This window comes from Pongo abelii, chromosome 6 (assembly GCF_028885655.2).
Source record: "Pongo abelii isolate AG06213 chromosome 6, NHGRI_mPonAbe1-v2.0_pri, whole genome shotgun sequence".
Classification (NCBI taxonomy): domain Eukaryota; kingdom Metazoa; phylum Chordata; class Mammalia; order Primates; family Hominidae; genus Pongo; species Pongo abelii.
In genome coordinates, this window is record NC_071991.2 from 63,245,159 (window position 1) to 63,267,996 (window position 22,838).

Sequence of the window (22,838 nt, forward strand, 5' to 3'; positions counted from 1 at the left end):
GCATCCATTTTCACTTCCTCAACACTTCAAGAAGACCCTGACAAGAAGGCTCCAGCACAATGCTGTCTGGGTAGCAGGCTCCCTAAACTGTTTTATAATTAACAATTCTGTTCTATATGCAACACCAGACTGATCTCTGGGGAGGATCCCAAGGAACACACATTAATCCTTTCCCTAAGAAGACTCAGTTTGCAGTGTGCATGGGGCAGTGTGATACATGCACACAAAAGGAATGAGCCATCACGGAGCCTGGGCTACCCTATAACACACTCCCATTCATTGATTCTCCCAACCATCCCCATTTCCCAGAGAGGAAATCAAGACTCTGATGTGAATTTGCTGAGGTAGACATTTGATTTTAATCTTAATTCTGAACTCATTTTAGTAGGACTCTATAGCCTGTACTTCCCCAGGGCACCATACTTTCCACAGTACTGCATCACATCATTTTATATATGATGTGAATTTATATACCTGAATTTTATAAATATAAATAATGATAGGTGCATTTAATGAAAAATGTGTGTGTATATAAATACCATGTGTAGGCCATATATACTAAGAGTCAAACCGATCCTACCTTCCCAGGACTTTGAGCTACTCACAGCAGCGTCTGTGTTGTTTAGGATCCACAGACCCTGAGAGCTCAATACACAGTTACCTACTGAGTGAAAGGCTGGAGAAAGCGGGCTTTTATCGTGCCCATCTACTTCAATAAGGCTGGGGCAAGAGGGTAGACATTCAATTTAGGGGGAAGTTTTGAACAAAGGCAATGTGAACAGCAATAACAAACCCTCTAAACATTAGAATGTAGAACTTCAAAATGTAACAAAAGAATTTATGAGCCTGAGTCTCTGACCAGCCATAAACACAGAGTCAATCAAGTGCTTACAATTTTCTAAGTAACAGTATAATCTCAGATTTATTTTTCCCTGATTGCTGTTGGTTTCCAGGGACCATTAACCCCTCTGTTTTAATTCTCCCAGTCTCTTGCACCATAAATCTTGTCTGTACGGGCACTTAAATGTACACAGGAATGTTATTTTTAAACTATCACCGAATGTAGCTATTTTCTACCTAGATTTTCTGAGTCAGTTTCTGAAATGGGATTTGTCTGTACCTGTGTATGCTACGCTGTGGTCCCCTCACTATCACTTGGAGACAAAGTGAATATTCTTTAATTCATTCAGTAATATGTACCCACCACCCAGTACACTACAACAAACCTGGGAAGTATAAGCTCCATATGACCTCGTTATTAAGGAACTCAGAGTCTAAAGAGGACAAAGTAAGTGTGAATTTTCACACAATCATGTACGTAACAGTGGTTTTCTCTTTCCTTCTTAAACCTGCAATCCAGTTTACTTAGAAAGCCTATGTCCTTAATAAGGATGCTCGACTGCTTTCTGTGAATTCCAAGCGCATTTAAAATATTGGACTCAGCATTTTTATTTTTATTTTGTACCAGGAGGATTTTCAAGTTATCTAATCCTTCATATTGCCAGAAATGGAAATCTTGACCCAACGAATATGGGAAGGAAGAAGTTGGACTATTCCACCACCAGTATCCATTGGCTTGGTTTTATTTATTCACATTTGTATCATTTCATGTTTATATATAAGAATAATCAAAATTTAAATGTCACCTGGCTCAGGGTGACCAAAATAAAGTGGTACAGGAGAGTTAAACTCATTATCATTAGTCTATGATGGACAAAGTAGCCAGAATAAAAATATGAGCAAAATATGAATAAGAAAACCAAATCCTAGAATCCACATATCCCAACTGAACATTATTCCCTACAAACAAGTACTTGGTCTTCTCTGTTTGTGCTTACCAGGAAATTGAAAGAAATTTCAGAAGCCACAGTTAATCTGTCCTTAATAAAAACAAAAAGTTGAAAACAGTACTTCAAGCAAAGAAACTGACCAAAACCAAAACCAAAACCACTTGGAAAGATTAAGCTGCCATGGGGACATTTGTTTGAATCCGTGCTCATGTACTGCTGATGGGACTGCAAATGGCCCATGCTCTTTGGAAAGAAAATTAGTCTTTATAGACATGTGACAAGTGCCTTCCATATGGTAGGCAATGAGCAAAGCAAAAGAAAACAGCCAACTCAAAAGGGCCTGAGGTATACAGCTAGACAGCCTGGTTCAGCTCCCATCACTTAACGGGTTGGTGGCCTTAAGAAATGACAATTTATCTGCATTTCAATCTCTTCATCAGTAAAATGTTGCTCATAACAGCAACCTAATGGCTGTGGCCATAAGAATTTAATAAGGTATGCAAACAGCTCAGCACACAGCAGGCTCTTATGTAAGTTTTGGTCTTCCTCGTACCCTAGCAGCAGACTTGATTTTAGTATATCTTGATTTTTCTAGAAGGAAAAAACAAACAAAACCTGGGAAATGTCCTCCATACAGAGACTTGTGTTCCTTTTTACTTTAAGAAAACCATCAAGACTTTAATATACTCAAGGAGCCCTGTGAATCCTGATGCTGAATCTAGACTTTCTCCTATCCCACTCAAGACTTTTTATGAAAAGCTGCTTTTTGCTAATGGGGCCATCATTGTACCAACTTTCTTGCCTTTGGAGGAGGTTTGTTTGAGAAAGCTGTTATAATGCCTCAAAGAATCAAAAATTCTAAATAGACATTTCTCCAAAGAAGATACACAAATGGCCAATGAGCACATGAAAAGATGTTCAACATTGTTAGTCTTCAGGGACGTGCAAATCAAAACTGTAATGTGACACCACTGCACCTCCACCAGAATGGCTAAAATAAAAAAATGTGGACAGTAGCAGTGTTGGTGAGGATGTGGAGAAAACAGAACTGTCATACACTGCTGAAGGGAATATAAAATGGTGCAGCCACTATTTAAAATACAGTTTGGTGGTACTTGCAAATGATAAACATAGAGTTATCACTTGGCCCAGCAATTCCACTCTAAGGTACATATCCGAAAGAATTGAAAACATATGTCCACACAAAATTTGTACATAAAAGTTCACAGCAGCATTATTCATAATAGCCAAGAAGGAGAAACAACCCAAATGTCCACTGACAGATGAGATAAACAAAATGTGGTATGTCCATACAATGGAACATTATTCAGACTTAAAAGGAATTGAGTACTGATATATGCTACAGCATGGCTGAAGCTTGAAAACATTATGCCAAGTGAAAGAAGGCTACATATTGTATGAGTCCATTTTTTAAAATGCCCAGAACATGCAAATCTATAGAGACAGACAATAGATTAGTAGCTGCCATGGGCTGGGGTATATGGGGTGGGAAACAAATGGTGACTGCCTGCTAATGGTTACAGGGTTTTTTTTTTGGGGGGGGGGTGGGTAATAAAGCTGTTCTAAAACTTGTAATTATATCTAGTAAAACCTTTTTTAAAAACAAAAATAATCAATAGAATCATGCTCAGGCAGAAAGAACCTCCACATCATGAAAATATCATCAAAAATTTGGATGATATTTTCAGCCAGGCACGGTGGCTCATGCCTGTAATCCCAGCACTTTGGGAGGCCGAGGCGGGCAGATCACGAGGTCAGGAGTTCAAGACCAGCCTGACTAACATGGTGAAACCCCATCTCTACTAAAAATACAAAAATTAGCCCGGCGTGGTGGCACATGCCTGTAATCCCAGCTACTCGGGAGGCTGAGACAGGAGAATGACTTGAACCTGGGAGGCGGAGGTTGCAGTGAGCCGAGGTCGCACCATTGCATTCCAGCCTGGGCGACAGAGCAAGGCTCTGTCTCAAAAAGAAAGAAAAAAAAATTGAAATCATCTTTGTTGAAATCAGGGGCAGGCACAGTTATTAGAAACTGGACAACCAGCATCCAGCCCACTATGTTGGACTCCACGAGATTATTGTCTTTTTTACATTTTCCTTTCTGGCATTTAATAAAAAACCGACCCCCACTCCACTGCCTCTCCAAGTAGTGTTGGTAATGACAAGAAGCTCCAGTTTATTGTGAATTTAAACAAATGCATTTGCCCTTGGCCTTTTGGGTCAAAAATGCCATGGCCCCAAAGTGCTGTTAGGGATTTTTAGACATTACTCAAGGTTGAATTATCATGGTGTCTTGAGAATGAAAAGGTACATTGGTGATTTTCTAGGCAATACCTTAATTTTACAAATGAATGAACTGAGGCACAGGGAAGCCATGCACAAAGTCAGACAGCAAGTCAGTAGCAGAACCAGAACTCTGGTTTCCCATATTGCCTGTGTTGTTCTCAGTGTCGGCCTGTACAACGTCTACATACAGATACGAGTCATTGTTTTGGTGACCTGTGCTGTAACCAGCTCAGCACTCCAGCCAGGGCAGTATGGTGCAGAGAAAGACCGGCCTTAGGAGTCTGATTACGAGTTTAAAACCTGGTTCAGCTGTTTGACCTCTCTAAGCCTGAGGTTCTTTTTTGATTAAATGGAATAATACTTACTTTTCCAGATTACAGTGAGAAGAAATCATACATATAAAGTGTGTGGTAATGACCCTTGGCACAGAGCAGGTATTTACTAAAGGATTCCCATTGTTATCACAGATTAATGTATAGCCAAGTATTAAATATATATAATGAAAATGTATGCTTTATAATAAAAAGATTTCCCATTTATTAAGCATATTGTTCTAGCATTGTACCAAAGTTTAAACCTGACAGCAAACCTGTAAGTTGATCATTCTGGTTTCGTAGATGATGAAACTGAGGCTAAGAGAGGGTCAATTACATCATACGGCAAATACATAGAGGTACTTCAATGCGAACCCAGGTGTTTTTTGTCTTTGTTTTTTACTTCAAAGTCCAGATTCTTGTTATTCTATATTACTAAAATAGTTTGTATTACATGATAACTTTAAGGTGACCTGGTACCTTATTCTCTGAAAGTAATTTACGGTATTTCTTAATTAACACTGCCAAATACATGCTTTATGTGAGAAGACGTTTTCTTTCTTGACTTTGGCTAGAGACCCTCTAAAGCCCATTGGGGAACTCTCTCTGAAAGCAAACTCATTTATTCAACAAGAAACTCACTGATCCTCCTAACAGCAAGGTATCACTGAAAGCATTCTGATTCTTTTGATAAGAGCAGCAGAACTTTAAACCCCACACCATGAATGGGTTGCTTTTTGATCATGTTCCAATGCAACCAAAGACACTGATTTCCAAATATGTTAACCACTTGTGGGAAGTGGCAAAAAGATGTCCTGCAGATGAAGTGTTAGATCATGTTGCTAATCATATAAACAGCATGAACGGGAGAAACATGCATGAGAACAAAATAACTGGGATTTGCTGCCTCTGACAGCAAGTCAGTTAAGTGCTTTAATTTCCTTTGGTGAGTTGAGGAGGTACTTCCCCAGCGAGGACGCCAGCTTGCAAAATGAAGCATTTCGATCCTGAAAACCTCGCCAGATCTGTATGGAAGGTCAGGTACCTGAATTTCTAAAGGGCTTACACACATCACTGATGCCCCTTCAGGTTTCATCACCTATATTTATTTTACAATTATTTGAATGGGAGTTCAGGCTTGTAAAGGTTAATGGACTGCTGCATTTGGCAACAGTAATTCTCCCCTCAGCCACAGGCCAGAGCCAGGGGAGGGACCGTCCGTGGGAGCTCCTCGCGGGCCCCTTGCCCTCTACCATCATTCGGAGAAATCAGCCTCTGTAAAGGTCGCGTGCCTGGCACTGTTTAGCTTTCCCATCTCCATGGTAACTTGCTCCCAGACCTCTCCTGAGGAGTGACTTCCAATTGTGCTAAATTGGAAGTCTCTCTCTGATATGTGAAATCCTGCTCATTAGAACTAAGGAAAGACCATGAGACTCACAATCAAAAGAAACAATTACATAACATTGTGCATTTTTTGCACTGTCTCCAAACTGTTCCACATTATTAAAAGTAGTAACAAAATAATGTCCCCAGCTTTCTATATTAGACTAAAATACACTATGTTTTCCTGGTATATTTTAGTCTAAAATAGACTAAATATTAGACTAATATGATTTTAGTGATTTAATCTAATACAGACTAAATATTAGACTGATATGATTATATTACTTCTCAAAATGAACTCGAGGAAGGTGATCAAATCTATATAATGCTTCTCTGAGGTGAAATTTTCAGAGAAACTATAAATAGGACATCACTCAAACTATTAAAAGCATTGCTTTAAACAGAGTTGGTGTCTCGCCCAACTGGAAATAGACATGATATGGTGTACAGGTGCTTTAGGTTTCCAAGAAATAACCAGGAATGGCCATGAACCTGGATTGCCATGAGAGAGAGCATGAGAAAACTACAGCCACCATGCTCACCCTCTGTAGTACGAGAAACAAAAATGGAGTACTTTTTCCAGAAAACACAGCCCTGGGCTGGAACCATTTCTACACAGACACAGGGTTACTAAGATGAGAATGGGAAAAGGATGCTTGGTCTTTTAAAACTCCACCTACAGCCGTGATCTACCTCTTCCTCATGAGAGAAGGAAGAATGAGGTTCTCAAATCACCATACTTGTCTTTTTAACTGACACATATATTGATGGGGTACAATGGGATGTTTTGATGCATGTATATGTTGTGTAATGATCAAAGCAGGTAATTAGCAGGCCCATCATCTTAAATATTTCTCATTTCTTTGGGGTGGGAACACACAAAATCCTCTCTTCTAGCTATTTTTAGATATACAATATTGTATTGTTGACTACAGTTACCCTACTATGCAATAGGACACCGGAACTTATTCTTCCTTGCTAAGGATGGTAACTTTGTATCCGTTGACTATTCATTCCCCATTCTCCCCTTCCCCAGTCTCTGGTAACCACTGTTCTATTCACCATTTATTGGAGATCAGCTTTTTAAGAGTTTTTATGTGCGTGAGAACATGCATTTGTCCTTCTGCGCCTGACTTATTTCATTTAACATAATGTCCTCCAGGTTCACCCTGGAGCATCTTTTCTCTTTTTAAAAAACATAACTATATTACTTTATTATCACACATAAAATATTAACAGGAATTCTATATTACCATGATATGTTAATGTTAATTTCCCATCGTGTCATAAATGTCTTTTTTTTTTTTTTTTTTTTTTTTTTTTTACAGTTTGTTTGGAACAAGATCCAAATAAGGTTCTTACTTTGCACTTGGTTGATATATATAATCTTTTTTTACTATCTTGTTAGATTTAATTTTATTCAAATTGACAAATAATAATTATATATATTTATGGGGCACAGTGTGATGTTTTGATACATGTGTACATCGTGGAATGGTTAAATCAAGCTAATTAACAAATCTATCACCTCACATACTTATTCACCACATTTTTCTTGAGCACATATTATAATAGAGTAACTGATACTGGTCCAACTGTAGACTATTCTCTAGGACTTCTATGACAGGCAAAAAAGAAACTTTAGTGAAATGAACTCTGGAACAGAAATCAAAAGACTTCTATCAAAAGATGCACAAAACTCTTGCCCATGCCAACCTAGTGGCCTGGGGCAAATCCCCATGTTTCAGTATCTCGGTCTAGAAAAGGGAATAACAGCGTCAGCTCTGCATACCTCATAGGGTTTTTATAAAGAGCCGATGAGTCAGTGCATGTGAGGCTGACTCACGCTGGTGCACTCTCTAGCACACACAGAGATCACCTGGAAGACTTGTGAAAATGCAGATTCTGATTCTGTAGGTCTGGGATGGAACCCGAGATTCTGCTTTTCTAAGAAATTTCCCAAAAGGCCAAGCATCCTCAATAACATTAAGAATTACCCATAGTATAATTATTTTATAAAATTCTTACCAGAATTTTTTCCTCAGTAAAATTTATTTACAAATTAATTAATTTACAAATGTCTTACCAGAGACGGATTCATGAATTCTTCTAAATACACCCGACACAGTTTGCGATCCCAGTCATCTGTGATGTGGCCTCCATACATGATCTCACCAAAGAGATAACGGAGATCTTCCCACGGGACCTGTGGAGAAAACCACACAAATATTCACTGCTGGGTGCAGAGTCTGCCTCAGAGTAGCCAACCAGTGGCACGTGCCCCTCTAACACAACGCCCTCCAAGCCTCCGTCAGTAGGAGGATTTAAAGGTGGTTCTGAAATTGTCTAAGTTTCTGCAGATAATTTCTTGGGAGAATTATTTTCAGTGTCTTCTAATACAGTCAGTGAAAATTCACTAACATTGAGCTGTTTATGAAGATCCTTTTTCTTTAAGAGATGAGGTCTGGCTTTGTTGCCTAAGCTGGAGTGCAGTGGCACAATCACAGCTCACTGCAACCTTGAACTCTGGGACTCCAGCAATCCTCTCGCCTCAGCCTCCCAAGTAAATAGGGCTACAGGCACAGGATACTACATCTGGCTAATTTTTAAAAAATTTTGTAGAGACGGGGTTCTCACTATGGTGTCCAGGTTGGTCTCGAATTCCTGGCCTCAAGCCATCCTTCCTCCTTGGCCTCTCAAAGTACTGGGATTTACAGGCTTGAGCTGCCACGCCCAGCCTTATGCAGATTTTAAAAGAAACTGAGTCATCCCTAGAACATGTTTGCAGGGAAAGTTTATACATTCAAAATCTCATCTAAAAATTGTGAAAGGATGTTGGTTCACAAGGCCTTTGAAGTACGACATGTTTTTATTATCTGCTTTATATCAGCTTGTATTATCTGATTCAGGAAAAGAAAGCAACATCCACACAATTTGAATTTGGGGTGTATTTAGAATCCTAGTATTTTCCGAAAGTCCAGGCAAACAAATCCCCTTGCCACAGATGGAGTTGAGGGCTTGTCTTACGGCATGACTGGCCTAATGACTGTTCTAAGGGTTGTAACTAATGACTATACCATGTTTTATTCAAGAAATCACTGTATCTACTCTTTATTTGGCTGAGCAGGGTTTGAAGCCTCTCTTTGCTACACTTTAGCTTCTTCTGGGTTTGCAAAACATGCCAGTGTGTGATGAAGCCTTTCTAGACAGGAACCTTTACACCTTCGGGGGCAGTATACCGCCTCCCAACAGTTCAAGTAAAAACAGAATTATAGCCTTTGCTTGTTGCGTGATGTGACAGAACAGAACAAGTAAAATTGCTTCAACTATGCCAAGGTACTTGCTACAAGTTTATTTGAATTTGAATAAGTGAACCTCAAATATGTCTTTTAACTGGGTTGAGGTGAATGAAAAATAAGAGAGGGGTGCCTAGACCGCAACATGCTTTCTCAACCACTGCACGGACTACCTTCCAAATAGCTGAAATGGATGGAAAACACAGGCTTCTGACTTCTAGTTCTCTTTCTGCCTACATTTAATTGATGCTTGCTACACATTTCAGCATTCAATATGTATCTCTTTTTAATTTTTATTTAACTAGGGATCTGTTCTTTTCAATAATTATTTATTTAAATAATTATCTGTTCTTTTCAATAATTATTTAGCTAAGGATTTGTTCTTTCCTCTTTTGTTTTTGAGACAGAGTTTTACTCTGTTGCTCAGGCTGGAGTGCAGTGGTATGATCTCAGCTTACTGCAACCTCTACCTCCAGGGTTCAAGCGATCCTCTCACCTCAGCCTCCTAAATAGCTGGAACTACAGGCGTGCACCACCATGCCCAGCTAATCTTTTGTATTTTTTATGGAGACTGGGTTTCCCCATGTTACCCAGGCTGGTGTCAAACTTCTGGACTTAAGCGATCTGCCTGCCTTGGCCTCCCAAAGTGCTGGGATTATAGGCATGAGCCATATCACGCCTGGCCTCAGATCTATTCTTTTCAATAATTGATTCTCTTTCCCTCAATCCTGGTCTTTGTTTTTTTATATATACTTTCTTGAAAAGGGCATTTTGTACAACCAAACATGTGCTCATAGGAATTTAATTCCCAAATCCTGATAAGTCGCTTTGTGATGTGCAGAAAATGACTGAGAAACATGAGAATGTGTTAAAAACTTAAGGCTTTTGCAGATGACATGATAGTATATCTAGAAAACCCCATTGTCTCAGCCCAAAATCTCCTTAAGCTGATAAGCAACTTCAGCAAAGTCTCAGGATACAAAATCAATGTGCAAAAATCACAAGCATTCTTATACGTCAATAACAGACAGACAGAGAGCCAAATCATGAGTGAACTCCCATTCACAATTGCTTCAAAGAGAATAAAATACCTAGGAATCCAACTTACAAGGGATGTGAAAGACCTCTTCAAGGAGAACTACAAACCACTGCTCAAGGAAATAAAAGAGGATACAAACAAATGGAAGAACATTCCATGCTCATGGGTAGGAAGAATCAATATCATGAAAATGGCCATCCTTCCCAAGGTAATTTACAGATTCAATGCCATCCCCATCAAGCTACCAATGACTTTCTTCACAGAATTGGAAAAAACTACTCTAAAGTTCATATGGAACCAAAAAAGAGCCCGCATCGCCAAGTCAATCCTAAGCCAAAAGAACAAAGCTGGAGGCATCACACTACCTGACTTCAAACTATACTACAAGGCTACAGTAACCAAAACAGCATGGTACTGGTACCAAAACAGAGATATAGATCAATGGAACAGAACAGAGCCGTCAGAAATAATGCCACATATCTACAAGTATCTGATCTTTGACAAACCTGACAAAAACAAGAAATGGGGAAAGGATTCCCTATTTAATAAATGGTGCTGGGAAAACTGGCTAGCCATATGTAGAAAGCTGAAACTGGATCCCTTCCTTACACCTTATACAAAAATCAATTCAAGATGGATTAAAGACTTAAATGTTAGACCTGAAACCATAAAAACCCTAGAAGAAAACCTAGGCATTACCATTCAGGACATAGGCATTGGCAAGGACTTCATGTCTAAAACACCAAAAGCAATGGCAACAAAAGCCAAAATTGACAAATGGGATCTAATTAAACTCAAGAGCTTCTGCACAGCAAAAGAAACTACCATCAGAGTGAACAGGCAACCTACAAAATGGGAGAAAATTTTCGCAACCTACTCATCTGACAAAGAGCTAATATCCAGAATCTACAATGAACTCAAACAAATTGACAAGAAAAAAACAAACAACCCCATCAAAAAGTGGGCGAAGGACATGAACAGACACTTCTCAAAAGAAGACATTTATGCAGCCAAAAAACACATGAAAAAATGCTCACCATCACTGGCCATCAGAGAAATGCAAATCAAAACCACAATGAGATACCATCTCACACCAGTTAGAATGGCAATCATTAAAAAGTCAGGAAACAACAGGTGCTGGAGAGGATGTGGAGAAATAGGAACACTTTTACACTGTTGGTGGGATTGTAAACTAGTTCAACCCTTGTGGAAGTCAGTGTGGCGATTCCTCAGGGATCTAGAACTAGAAATTCCATTCGACCCAGCCATCCCATTACTGGGTATATACCCAAAGGACTATAAATCATGCTGCTATAAAGACACATGCACACGTATGTTTATTGCCGCATTATTCACCATAGCAAAGACTTGGAACCAACCCAAATGTCCAACAATGATAGACTGGATTAAGAAAATGTGGCACATATACACCATGGAATACTATGCAGCCATAAAAAATGATGAGTTCATGTCCTTTGTAGGGACATGGATGAAATTGGAAATCATCATTCTCAGTAAACTATCGCAAGAACAAAAAACCAAACACCGCATATTCTCACTCATAGGTGGGAATTGAACAATGAGAACACATGGACACAGGAAGGGGAACATCACACTTCGGGGACTGTTGTGGGGTGGGGGGAGGGGGGAGGGATAGCACTGGGAGATATACCTAATGCTAGATGACGAGTTGGTGGGTGCAGCGCACTAGCATGGCACATGTATACATATGTAACTTACCTGTACATTGCGCACATGTACCATAAAACCTAAAGTATAATAATAATAATTAAAAAAAAAAAAAAAACTTAAGGCTGTGCTGATCCTGGAGCCCCAGGATGAAAAAAAGCAGGACACAGTTTGACTCAGTTGGTCAACTGGTGTTTCCAAGACTCAGGATGTAAGAGCTGGAGAGAAACACATGTGTCCACTTCCCTCTTCCTCCCCTTCATTTCCACCTCAATGGTGTATAGGATTCAGCTGAAATACGATTCGATTCCCGATCTCAGCCTCACAGGACAGTTATGAAGGACTTGAATAAAAGTCTTAAATGGTCCATTCCTTTTTCTACCTAGAACTGTTACAATTTTATGTGCAATCATTTAGACAAAATGTGCTGGGAATCAACACAAAAATATTACTATTTATTAGAATGGTCAAAATATGCTCAAAGTATTCAGAATTACTTTTTAATTCTATAAATTAAAAAGTGAGAGATATGGACCACTGAACATCAAATACCATATTAAAACCATTTATTTGGATACAACTTATTTAAAATTTGTTCCTTGGGAAAATATGCCTATGTTAGGTACCAAGGGTATCTATTCTAATAGCAATCAAATCACCACTGAAGCCTGAGAAAGCTGACAAAAAAAGTTATAACAATCGTTACTGAAGGAACATAAAACAATAGATTCCATTTAGAAACAGGGACGGGTGATTTTAAAAACCCTTTATAGAAAATGTGGCCTGGAGTACAACACTTGACTGGTTTTGACACATGTATCCTAGTTTTAATGGATTTAACTTAATGAAAAAAGTTTCCCTTGTGAGGATTAAGCTAGAAAATCCTTAGGAATGAATGGTTCTTGCTTTTTGAAATCCAATCATTCGGTTTATGAGAATTTACACAAATGTTCTTGATGAGGCATTCCCATTCCCATCTGTAAAACACATTTTAGCTACGAAATAAAATCATTCATCTACCTTTAACTTCAAATCAAGGGGAACATTACTGAGAAAGTCACAACAAGGTGGCATCCTTAATACATAATAATGACATATGCAGGAAATGCACCATTATTTATACATGTGACGCGCTGTAAATTGCTTCCATCATCAGAACTAATTGTAGTGATTATTAATGCAGTGTTATGAACTGTCAGAATTGCTGTATGTAATTACATTTGTGCAAATGCTTCATTACCTGCCTAATGAATCTGGCATATATGCACATGTAAACCACTGTTTTTGTTAACATAATGAAGGACATTTTTTGTTTTTTTTTTTGTTTTGTTTTGTTTTTTACATTAAGCTGCTGATGTAGAACTGGTTTGACCTATCTCATGAAGTTCAAACATCCACTGCTGGAAAACCTTTGATCTGGTTTATTTTCACACTTGGCAGAAGATACATACATAGTGTCAGCTATTTCAATAATAGCTTCAAAAGAGAAATTATGGTCAATTTTGATAGTGCCCAAAGACTGACAGTTTTGTAAACTCCTTGGAAGAGGTTATTTGACCACCAGCACTTACTTTAGGGTTTGCCTCTAAGTAGTTGTAGAGGACATTGGCACAAATGGTGAGGTCTCCAGGATTAAAAGGATAGCTTCGGCTCCAGCCCTGGGGGCCAAACCTCAGTCTCCCAGCAACACAAGCGTGGAAGTAGCAGAGAGAAAAGAGGATGCTTTTAAACTCCTGCTCCTTGGAGCATATTTCAAGTGTATCCTGGGAGAAAAGAGAAGACATGCTTGATTATCCATCTGTATGGTTTCCAAGAGCAAGGGTCTGTGTTTTCAATAATCTTGTAAAGAACTTTGAGAGTGAGATACTACAGAGGCAACATGCAGTTTTCAGCATGGCTACTTATCCAATGAGAAGCATAACAGGAGATTATCTGGCATTTGCCAGTCTGTTGGCTTAAGAGGAATACTTTTATTTTGCTTCAGTCATGCTTCTGAATGCTTCTAAGTTCACTAGAAAATGAGACAGTTCATTTTAACCATGTCATACTGCTTGACATCATTTTCCTCTGCAAAATTTTCCTCGCAGAATCTGGATGACATAAAGCCATCATCTTCATTTCATCACTGTAGTAGAATGCTATTATAGTTGGGAGAATGCTAGTTAACTACAACTATCCATTCTTCGCTGGTTCTCTGGGCACATGGACACCCTTGACTGTTTCCCAGCCTCCCTTGAAGCCATTTGTGTCATCCAACCAAGTTTTTGCCAACAGAATTTCAGCTGAAGTGTTGTGTATAACTTCCAGGTCATTTGCTGAAAATGAAATTGCTTGTCTTAGTTGTCACTCTTCCCTTTTTCCCTTTCTCTTTTTTTTTTTTTTTTTGAGACGGAGTCTTGCTCTGTCACCCAGGCTGGAGTGCAGTGGCACCATCTCAGTTCATTGCAACCTCTGCCTCCTGGGTTCAAGTAATTCTCCTGCCTCAGCCACCTGAGTAGCTGCGATTACAGGTGCACACCACCACACCCAGCTAATTTTTGTATTTTTAGTAGAGATGGGTTTTTGCCACATTGGCCAGGCTGGTCTTGAACTCCTGTCCTTAGGTGATCCACTCTGCTTGGCCTCCCAAGGTGCTGGGATTATAGGCACGAGCCGCGGGGCCCAGCGAACTCTTTCCTTTTCTATGGCTAGAAATGATGATGATTGGACAAGTCTGGAAACCTTGAGTTAGGTATGGCAGAGGCACCCATCAGCTTGGGCGTATGAATGATCTCATGGAACAAAGCTGCCTAATATGTGAGAGAAAAAAACTCCTATCTTGTTTAAATCCCTATAGTTTTGATTCTCTTTCTTACAGCAGCTTAGCATGTACCTTAACTAATAAAATCACCACGACACATTATTTCCTTCCAATGAACTAAAAGTAAAATTCATTGTTGGGATGACTGGGTGATATATGGAAAATTGGGAAACATGTGTCTAGACCTGTGAGGTTTTGTTTTAATTTGTTTTTTGTTTTTTTCAGATGGAGTCTTGCTCTGTCACCAGAGGGGCTATCTCTGCTCACTGCAACCTCTGCCTCCTGGGTTCAAGCGATTCTTCTGCCTCAGCCGCCCGAGTAGCTGGGACTACAGGCATACGCCACCATGCCCGGCTAATTTTTGTATATATTTTTAAATAGAGATGGGGGTTTCACCAGATTGGCCAGGGTGGTCTTGAACTCCTGACCTCATGATCCACCCAACTTGGCCTCTCAAAGTGCCGGGATTACAGGCGTTGAGTCACTGCGCCCAGCCTAGACCTGTGAGATTTTTTTTAAGAACGTGGATGGAAAATGGAATCCTGGCATGCTACATGGATACAGTTATGGCCCAACAGCCATAAAATTAAAAGAAAAATAGCTGTCCAATCTATGGCTTAAAAGTCGTATTTCACCCATGTTCAGATTTGGCAGTTCTGTGAGGCAAGGAAAGGAAGTTGAGGACTACTCCTTCAGCTGGCATTGAGCAACAGGGGAGGAAGAAGCCAAAATCTGCCCTTCCCTGCCTAGTCCTTTAAAACGGGCAAACTATAGCCAGTTCACATTTGAAATGGATCTGACAACTTGGGCCATATATGAAGTATATGTAGAACCAGTGTGAGTAGGAGTTCAGACCTAGTCTTCTAGAGGACTTGTGATACTAAACCAAGACCAGATTTGTTCTCTGTGGGCCAGGCCCTGAGAGCTTTTTAGTTTCTTTAGACAGTGCTTTTAGCAGAATCCAGGGCTCCCACCAAATATGGTTCTAGAATTGGCCAGGAAGCATGTAGTGCAGATCCAATTAAATCACTAGGTCACTCTAAATCACTAGGCCATTTTTAGGTCATTTATGGGGCTTGGAAATATACAATCATTAAAAAATAACTTTTCCACAAATAAAGGGCAAGCTTGTGAAGGCAGAAAAGAGAAACCGTATAACTGGAATTAACCCTGAAGGGTATAAAAAAAATTACTTTTAAATGTAAGAAATTTCTAGGAGATCCAATATATGTATCAAAATTTCACTTTGGAATTATGATCTAACAAATCACTTAATACCTTTCTGAATTACAGATAGTCCACATAAAACCCAAGGTACTACAATAAGTAAGTACATTACTTCAATCTGTACTTTATATAACTGACTTGGCTTTATCCTCAGTGCTAAAAGAAACAAGTCAATCCATTTCATTGTGTTCTGATAATATAAATGATGCAGGAAGAAAATATGAATCAGGCTTTCTGAAGAAAAGGTATGAGTCTACCTACCATTCCACATTTCAGGCCAGTTGTATTTTTGCAAACCAAGTGATAAGCAAATTAATATTTAAAAAATACAGACTGCATTGTGAACAGAGAACAGGCATCTGCATACCCACAGTAGTGCTATTTGTACACAATTACCAATTTTATATGCACAATGATCAATTACTTGTTTCTGCCTGCAAATTTTACAGAAACAGAAATCTGTATTCTTACTCTAAAAAAATACAGTTATCTGGGTGTCAAGGGAGCCCAAACAGTACTCCTTTATGACATCTTCCTCAAGAGGTTTTTTTTTTTTTTTTTTTTTGAGATGGAGTCTCGCTGTGTTGCCCAGGCTGGAGTGCAGTGGCACGATCTCTGCTCACTGCAACCTCTGCCTCCTGGGTTCATGCCATTCTCCTGCCTCAGCCTCCCAAGTAGCTGGGACTACAGGTGCCTGCCACCACGCCTGGCTAATTTTTTGTATTTTTAGTAGAGACGGGGTTTCACCTTGTTAGCCAGGATGGTCTCAATCTCCTGACCTTGTGATCTGCCCGCCTCAGCCTCCCAAAGTGCTGGGATTACAGGCGCGAGCCACCGTGCCCAGCCTCAAGAGGCTCTTTAGCTGAAAGGTGTAGGTAGATGGCATCCTACAAGAAATAGTTCTTTATGTCCCGGCCACTTGATTAAATTTACATAAATATTCTGGAATGCTCAGGATAATAAAGCACTAGTATTAAACAAACTGTTCATTTTGAATACACATGCCAAAGTTCGGAGGTAAATTCTAAATTGAGGGGAAAGATTAAAAATATGGATTTAAAAATTAGCCAGGCATAGTGGCATACACCTGTAGTCCCAGCTACTCAGGAGGCTGAGGCAGGAGGATTACTTGAGCCCAGGAGTTCAAGGCTGCAGTGAGCTATAAGTGTGCCAATGCACCTCAGCCTGGGTGACAGAGCAAAAAAAAAGAAAGAAAAGGTTTAATTAGATTTGAAAAATACCCTAGCAGTACAGTTGACTTGTCTAAACCTCTTGGGTATTTTACTCCACTGTGAGGGACACCTAGGCAACAGGAACAACTGGTCCTCATTTACCTAACCCATATGGGTAACAAGAGAGATAGCATTCATCACTCTATCCATACGCAGGCTTTAACAAGATTGGACCATAGCAGCAACACAGAACACCCCAAATAATACAAGGAGATGTGGGAAAGGACATCTGTGATGGAGATTGCTGACTGCCTTCCTTAAAATGTCTTCTTGCTAATTTTTAGCTGGGCATATGGTTGCTTAAGATAAATTCACTTTTCCCAGCCTCTCTTGCAGCTAGGTAATGCAATGTGACTAAGTCTGACCGATGAAAGGAAAGGAGAATTTCTGTTTGTTAACTTGCAGGAAGCACTTGCACAACAAAGCAAACACTGTCCTTTTCCTTTTGTCATCTTCTTTGTTTCTTCTTTCACCCTCCTGTCAGGAATGTGGATATGGGGGCTGCAACTCCTGCAGCCACCTGGGACCGTGACAAGCCCATTCTAGAAATGGTGAACTATAAAGAGCCAGATTGATGACAATTTGTGGTAACACATGAATTCTGAATGGACTATCTGTAAAACTCTCATGCGGCAAAACTACTTTTTGACCTTGTGTAAGCCACTGTTATTTTATAAGAACTTCTTTCAAAAGTAGCCAACCCAACATTCTGACTGATAAAAGGGCAATGGGAACTTATTCATAGAGAGCCAGGGAGCACAGGCTAAATCCCTCGAATTATACAATCTGATTAAAAACTGCATTTTATTTCCTAACATAATGACAGGTCAGCATTCATAAAAGACTCTAACATTTTAGATTTTCTGCAGATTTTTTATTTTGTTGGTTGGTTCTGGCTAAAATAGGTTTGATGAGAACATTATTTAGTGAATCACTTTGATTATCTTTGCTTTTGCTACTTAACATCAAGTTCAGTCTTAATATTTCAGAGGATCCTCTCCACTAAATAAGAAATATTCTTCCTTGGGCCAGGTGCGGTGGCTCACGCCTGTAATCCCAGCACTTTGGGAGGATGAGGCGGGCAGATCACAAGGTCAGGAAATCAAGACAATCCTGGTTAACATGGTGAAACCCTGTCTCTATGAAAAAATACAAAAAATTAGCCAGGCGTGGTGGCAGGCACCTGTAGTCCCAGCTACTCGGGAGGCTGAGGCAGGAGAATGGTGTGAACCCAGGAGGCGGAGCTTGCAGTGAGCCGAGATCGCACCACTGCACTCCAGCCTGGGTGATAGAGTGAGACTCTGTCTCAAAAAAAAAAAAAAGAAATATTCTTCCTTGAAGTTCCTAAAAGTCTTTTCAATAAAAGTAACCTTCAATTAATAAAAGTGGCTTTCCAGATAGCAGTCAAAAGAACTGACAGGTTCATGAAAAGACCAGAACAGGTGTTCTTAACTAGGGAATTCACGCATAGGCTTTGGGGGAATCTGTGAATCTTTATCATTATATGCAACAATATTTTTAACACTTATTATTATTTTTTGAAACAGCGTCTCGCTCTGTTGCCCAGGCTGAAGCGCAGTGGTGTGATCATAGCTCACTGCAGCCTCGAACTCCTGGGCTCAAATGATCCTCCTCTCAGCCTCCTAAAGTGCTGGGATTGTAGGCATGAGGCACTGTGTCTGGCCCAATGTGCAGTATATTTTCGAACGTGTATTTCCCTGGGGAGAGTGTCCATAGTTTTATGAGACTCTCGAAGTGATCTTTACCAAAAAAACAAAACAAACAAATGAACAAAAAAGCTGAAGGATAATTGGGCTGAAGCATATTTGTTCATGAAATGTTCACTTTCATGAATAAAGATATTTATTTTAGGGGGCAGATAAGTCCTATTTAAATAAATCAAATTCCTCTTCGTATGTACTTTGGGAAATAGCTTGAAAATGTCATAAATAGCCAGAAATTATAAATTAAGGGATGATTAAAAAACATATATGTCTGTCATAGTGGATTAAATAAGGCATATTGCAAATATTTAATAGTTTCAAAAAGATTTTTTGAGTCCTACTATTTACACAATCTTCTGTGTATATATAGGATACAAATTAATCAATTATTTAATGAAGTAATTAACTGCATTCTTCAACACTGTATTCTCAGGTAGTCAATTATCATAATTCCTTCATAATGTTGGTTTAGGTATTGACCCAAAAGCTACTAGAAAAGAAGTTAAGGATGTTGACATGCTTCATAGAGAGTGATATTTCTAAGAGGGGGGCTGAATATTTATCACAAAATCATATGTATTTCCTCTTTAGGGTTCATTCTAGTCTCCTAACAAGAATGAGATTTACCAAGGATTTCCAAAAAATTAGAGGAAGGAAGGAACATCTCAGAGCAATAGCAAGAAAGGAAACTGAAAGACTTGATAATGATGTTGATAGATAGGATAGTTTGGGTAAAAAGAGTAATGGTAATAAAGGTATCATATATATATCATATACATGTGTATATATGTATATATACACATGTATATATGTATTAATTTATATATGTATTCGGCCAGGTGCAGTGGCTCACACCTGTAATTCCAGCCAAGGTGGAATTGGGAGGCCAAGGTGAGCAGATCACCTGAGCTCAGGAGTTCGAGACCAGCCTAGCCAACATGATGAAACCCTGCCTCTACTAAAAATACAAAAGTTAGCTGGGCATGGTGGTGGGCGCCTGTAATCCCAGCTACCTGGGAGGCTGAGGCAGGAGAATTGCTTCAACCTGGGAGGCTGAGGTTGCCGTGAGCCAAGATCACGTCATTGCACTCCAGCCTGGGCGACAAGAGCAAAACTTTGTCTCAAAAAAAAACAAAAACAAACAAACGAAAAACCCATGTAAGTATTCATTTGTCTTACCTTGGAAAAACAGGAAAATATAAATAAGGTGTCATAGATATAACCCAAAAAGAGGACTTTAAATTTACTCATATCAAACAAGGGCTAAAACATTACACTGAAACTTTTACCATGTCATTACTGTTGCCATCATCAACAAGAATAACAATGGCTTCTTCTCTTTCTGTGGTCAGAGATACTAGTCTGCCACACTTGTTTTCAAGAAGAAAGTTCTGGCCAGGCGTGGTGGCTCATGTCTGTAATCCCAGCACTTTGGGAGGCCGAGGCAGGTGGATCACCTGAGGTCAGGAGTTCAAGACCAGTCTGGCCAATATGGTGAAACCCCGTCTCCACTAAAAATACAAAAATTAGCCGGGCATGGTGGTATGCAGCTGTAATCACAGCTACTCAGGAGACTGCGGCAGGAGAATTGCTTGAACCCAGGAGGCGGAAGTTGCAGTGAGGCAAGATCATGCCACTGCACTCCAGCCTGGGCGACAAAGTGAAACTCCGTCTCAAAAAACAAACAAACAAAAAAAGCAACCTCCTCGAGAAGTTACCTAGTTAGCTTTCCCTAAACAGTAGCTGAAGTTTTCTTAATGTTAGGGTGAGACTGAAATATATTTACTGGTCATTAGAATAGGAAATGACAGGGGCAATTCTTTCAAGAGATTAAAACACGCTCACCCCTACCCCTCCACATGCGAACGTTAAGAACTTGCTTCATCCCTCTCAATGACATGCCTGGGTTGATTCTGGGCCCCACAGTCTTGTGAGATGACTCTGACTTCATTGTCTGCCTAGCCTGCTTCGCTTTCTTACCTGATCAAAGTTGTAGAGGGCGGCATGCAAATTGGCCAGCATCCCTGTTGGGGGTTCATTAGTGATCTTAATGGAATTTTCCAGGAGTCCTTGAGGGATGATATGCTCATCTGGTGTAGGTGCAGACTCGGCACTCATGAAAACCCTGTAATCTCTGTGGCTTCCTTGGCTGAATCTTTCAAGGAGCTTCTCCAAGGTTCCTAGCCACTTGGCTACCAAATGAACATTCTGAAAGATAGTATGGTGCATAATTCCTGTGAAGGTGAGCCATATTACTTGAAGTATAAGATTACATTTTCCTATATATAATTGCACTGAAAACTCAGAGAACCATGATTCAAATTTTCCTTTATCAATACATCATAAAAAGGAAGAAAAAAAAAGCCAAAAGGGAATTGAACCTTGAACATATTAAATATTCCCAGTCAACACAGATTGTCTTTGTAATCCAAAATCTCCACGCAATACACATACCTACTTCAAACACCCACCAGTCACTTCTGAGATGGAGTTGCCTAGTACTTTTCTTTGTTATGGTTCAAATCCAATTACTGAGACATATTGGGGTTAGTTTGAGAAAATACGAAAACGAAAAGCCAGAAATGTGCTTGATCACCCTCTTCATTGGTTTCTGATGGAAACCTCTTCTACTCAAACTCCTACTCATAAGCATATGGACTCAAAAGGATATAAGGGAAGCAAGGCTAGCTGAAAGAAAGCAATCATTCATTGTTAAGATGCTTTGTTTATTCCTAACAGATGATTTTCCTTAAATCCTAGGGCTGTCGAAAATCACACACAAAAAATTAAATACCACCACTGCTGTCATTCTTTGCTTTTCCATTTTATGATTCACAAATTTGCTCTTCCAAAACCAAACACCCACAGGGTATAGCTTAGTAGTTGGTGCTGGTAGGGAGGTATAAAGGCTGCACCTTACATGCTCTCTGGCTTTGGAGAAGTCCTTGATATAGTAATTGAAACATCACACCCAGATATACAGAATTATTTCCAACAAAGAAAAACATTTAAGATTATAACAGCCACAAAAATACAGAGAATGAAGGCAAACATGGAACAAAATAATAATGAAGTATCCTTCTTTAAAATTTCTATTGCAAAAAGATCTAAGCCCACTCAGTCATTCACATTATTGGCTTTTATTCCCTTGGCAAATAACGAACACTGGTAGATGTGGTGGGCTGAATTATGCACCCCCAAATTCATATGTTGAAGTCTTAACCCCCAGCATCTCATAATGTGACTTTAAGAGTCTTTAAGGAGATAATTAAAGCTAAATGTCATTATGAAGGGTCATTTTTTTTTTTTTTTTTTTTGAGACAGAGTCTCGCTCTGTCACCCAGGCTGGAGTGCAGTGGCGTGTTCTCGGCTCACTGCAAACTCCGCCTCCTCGGTTCACACCATTCTCCTGCCTCAGCCTCCCGAGTAGGTAGGACTACAGGCACCCACCACCACGCCCGGCTAATTTTTTTTGTATTTTTAGTAGAGATGGGGTTTCACCATGTTAGCCAGGATGGTCTCGATCTCCTGACCTCGTGATCTGCCCGCCTCGGCCCCCAAAGTGATGGGATTACAGGCGTGAGCCACCCCACCCAGCCAATGAAGGGTCTTAAACCAATATAACTGATGTCTTTATGCAAAGAAGGGATTAGGACCCAGAAACACAGAAGACAAATCACGTGAAGACACAGAAAGTTGGCCGTCTACTCTAGCAAAGTAATACAGTAGGTAAGGACTCTAAGTTCCCTCCTTTACATGCTTACTAACAGGTTATAAGGAAAGAGTATTTCTCATTCCTAATTGTGCCAATCATAAAAGAAAACAACAGAAACAATAATAAAACCTGCTTTGTAAACTCAATTATATCTTCATTCTCTGTCTTATGGGCTACAACAGTACCTTACTTGAAAAGTTTACTTGAATCAAATGTAAAAATATTCTAGGTAGTGACTTGGGAGTCACTGAAGGGGACAGAAAAACCTCCAAGCGAGCCATCGAGGAGCACAGGCACTCTTTGGAATCTAGCTTGGCAGCTG

At 39.7% G+C, this 22,838-nt stretch overlaps 1 protein-coding gene across 1 annotated transcript in view; it reads right to left on the reverse strand.

Annotated features, from left to right (window-relative positions):
* Positions 1 to 22,838, reverse strand: part of DNAH11 (dynein axonemal heavy chain 11) — a 359,682-nt gene that overhangs the window by 9,955 nt on the left and 326,889 nt on the right. The window contains exons 74-76 of the mRNA XM_054559402.2: positions 20,782 to 21,009; positions 13,390 to 13,581; positions 7,881 to 8,000 (exon numbers count right to left, since the gene is read on the reverse strand). Coding sequence (XP_054415377.1) covers positions 7,881 to 8,000; positions 13,390 to 13,581; positions 20,782 to 21,009 — 540 coding nt within the window. The remainder of the gene's footprint in view (positions 1 to 7,880; positions 8,001 to 13,389; positions 13,582 to 20,781; positions 21,010 to 22,838) is intronic.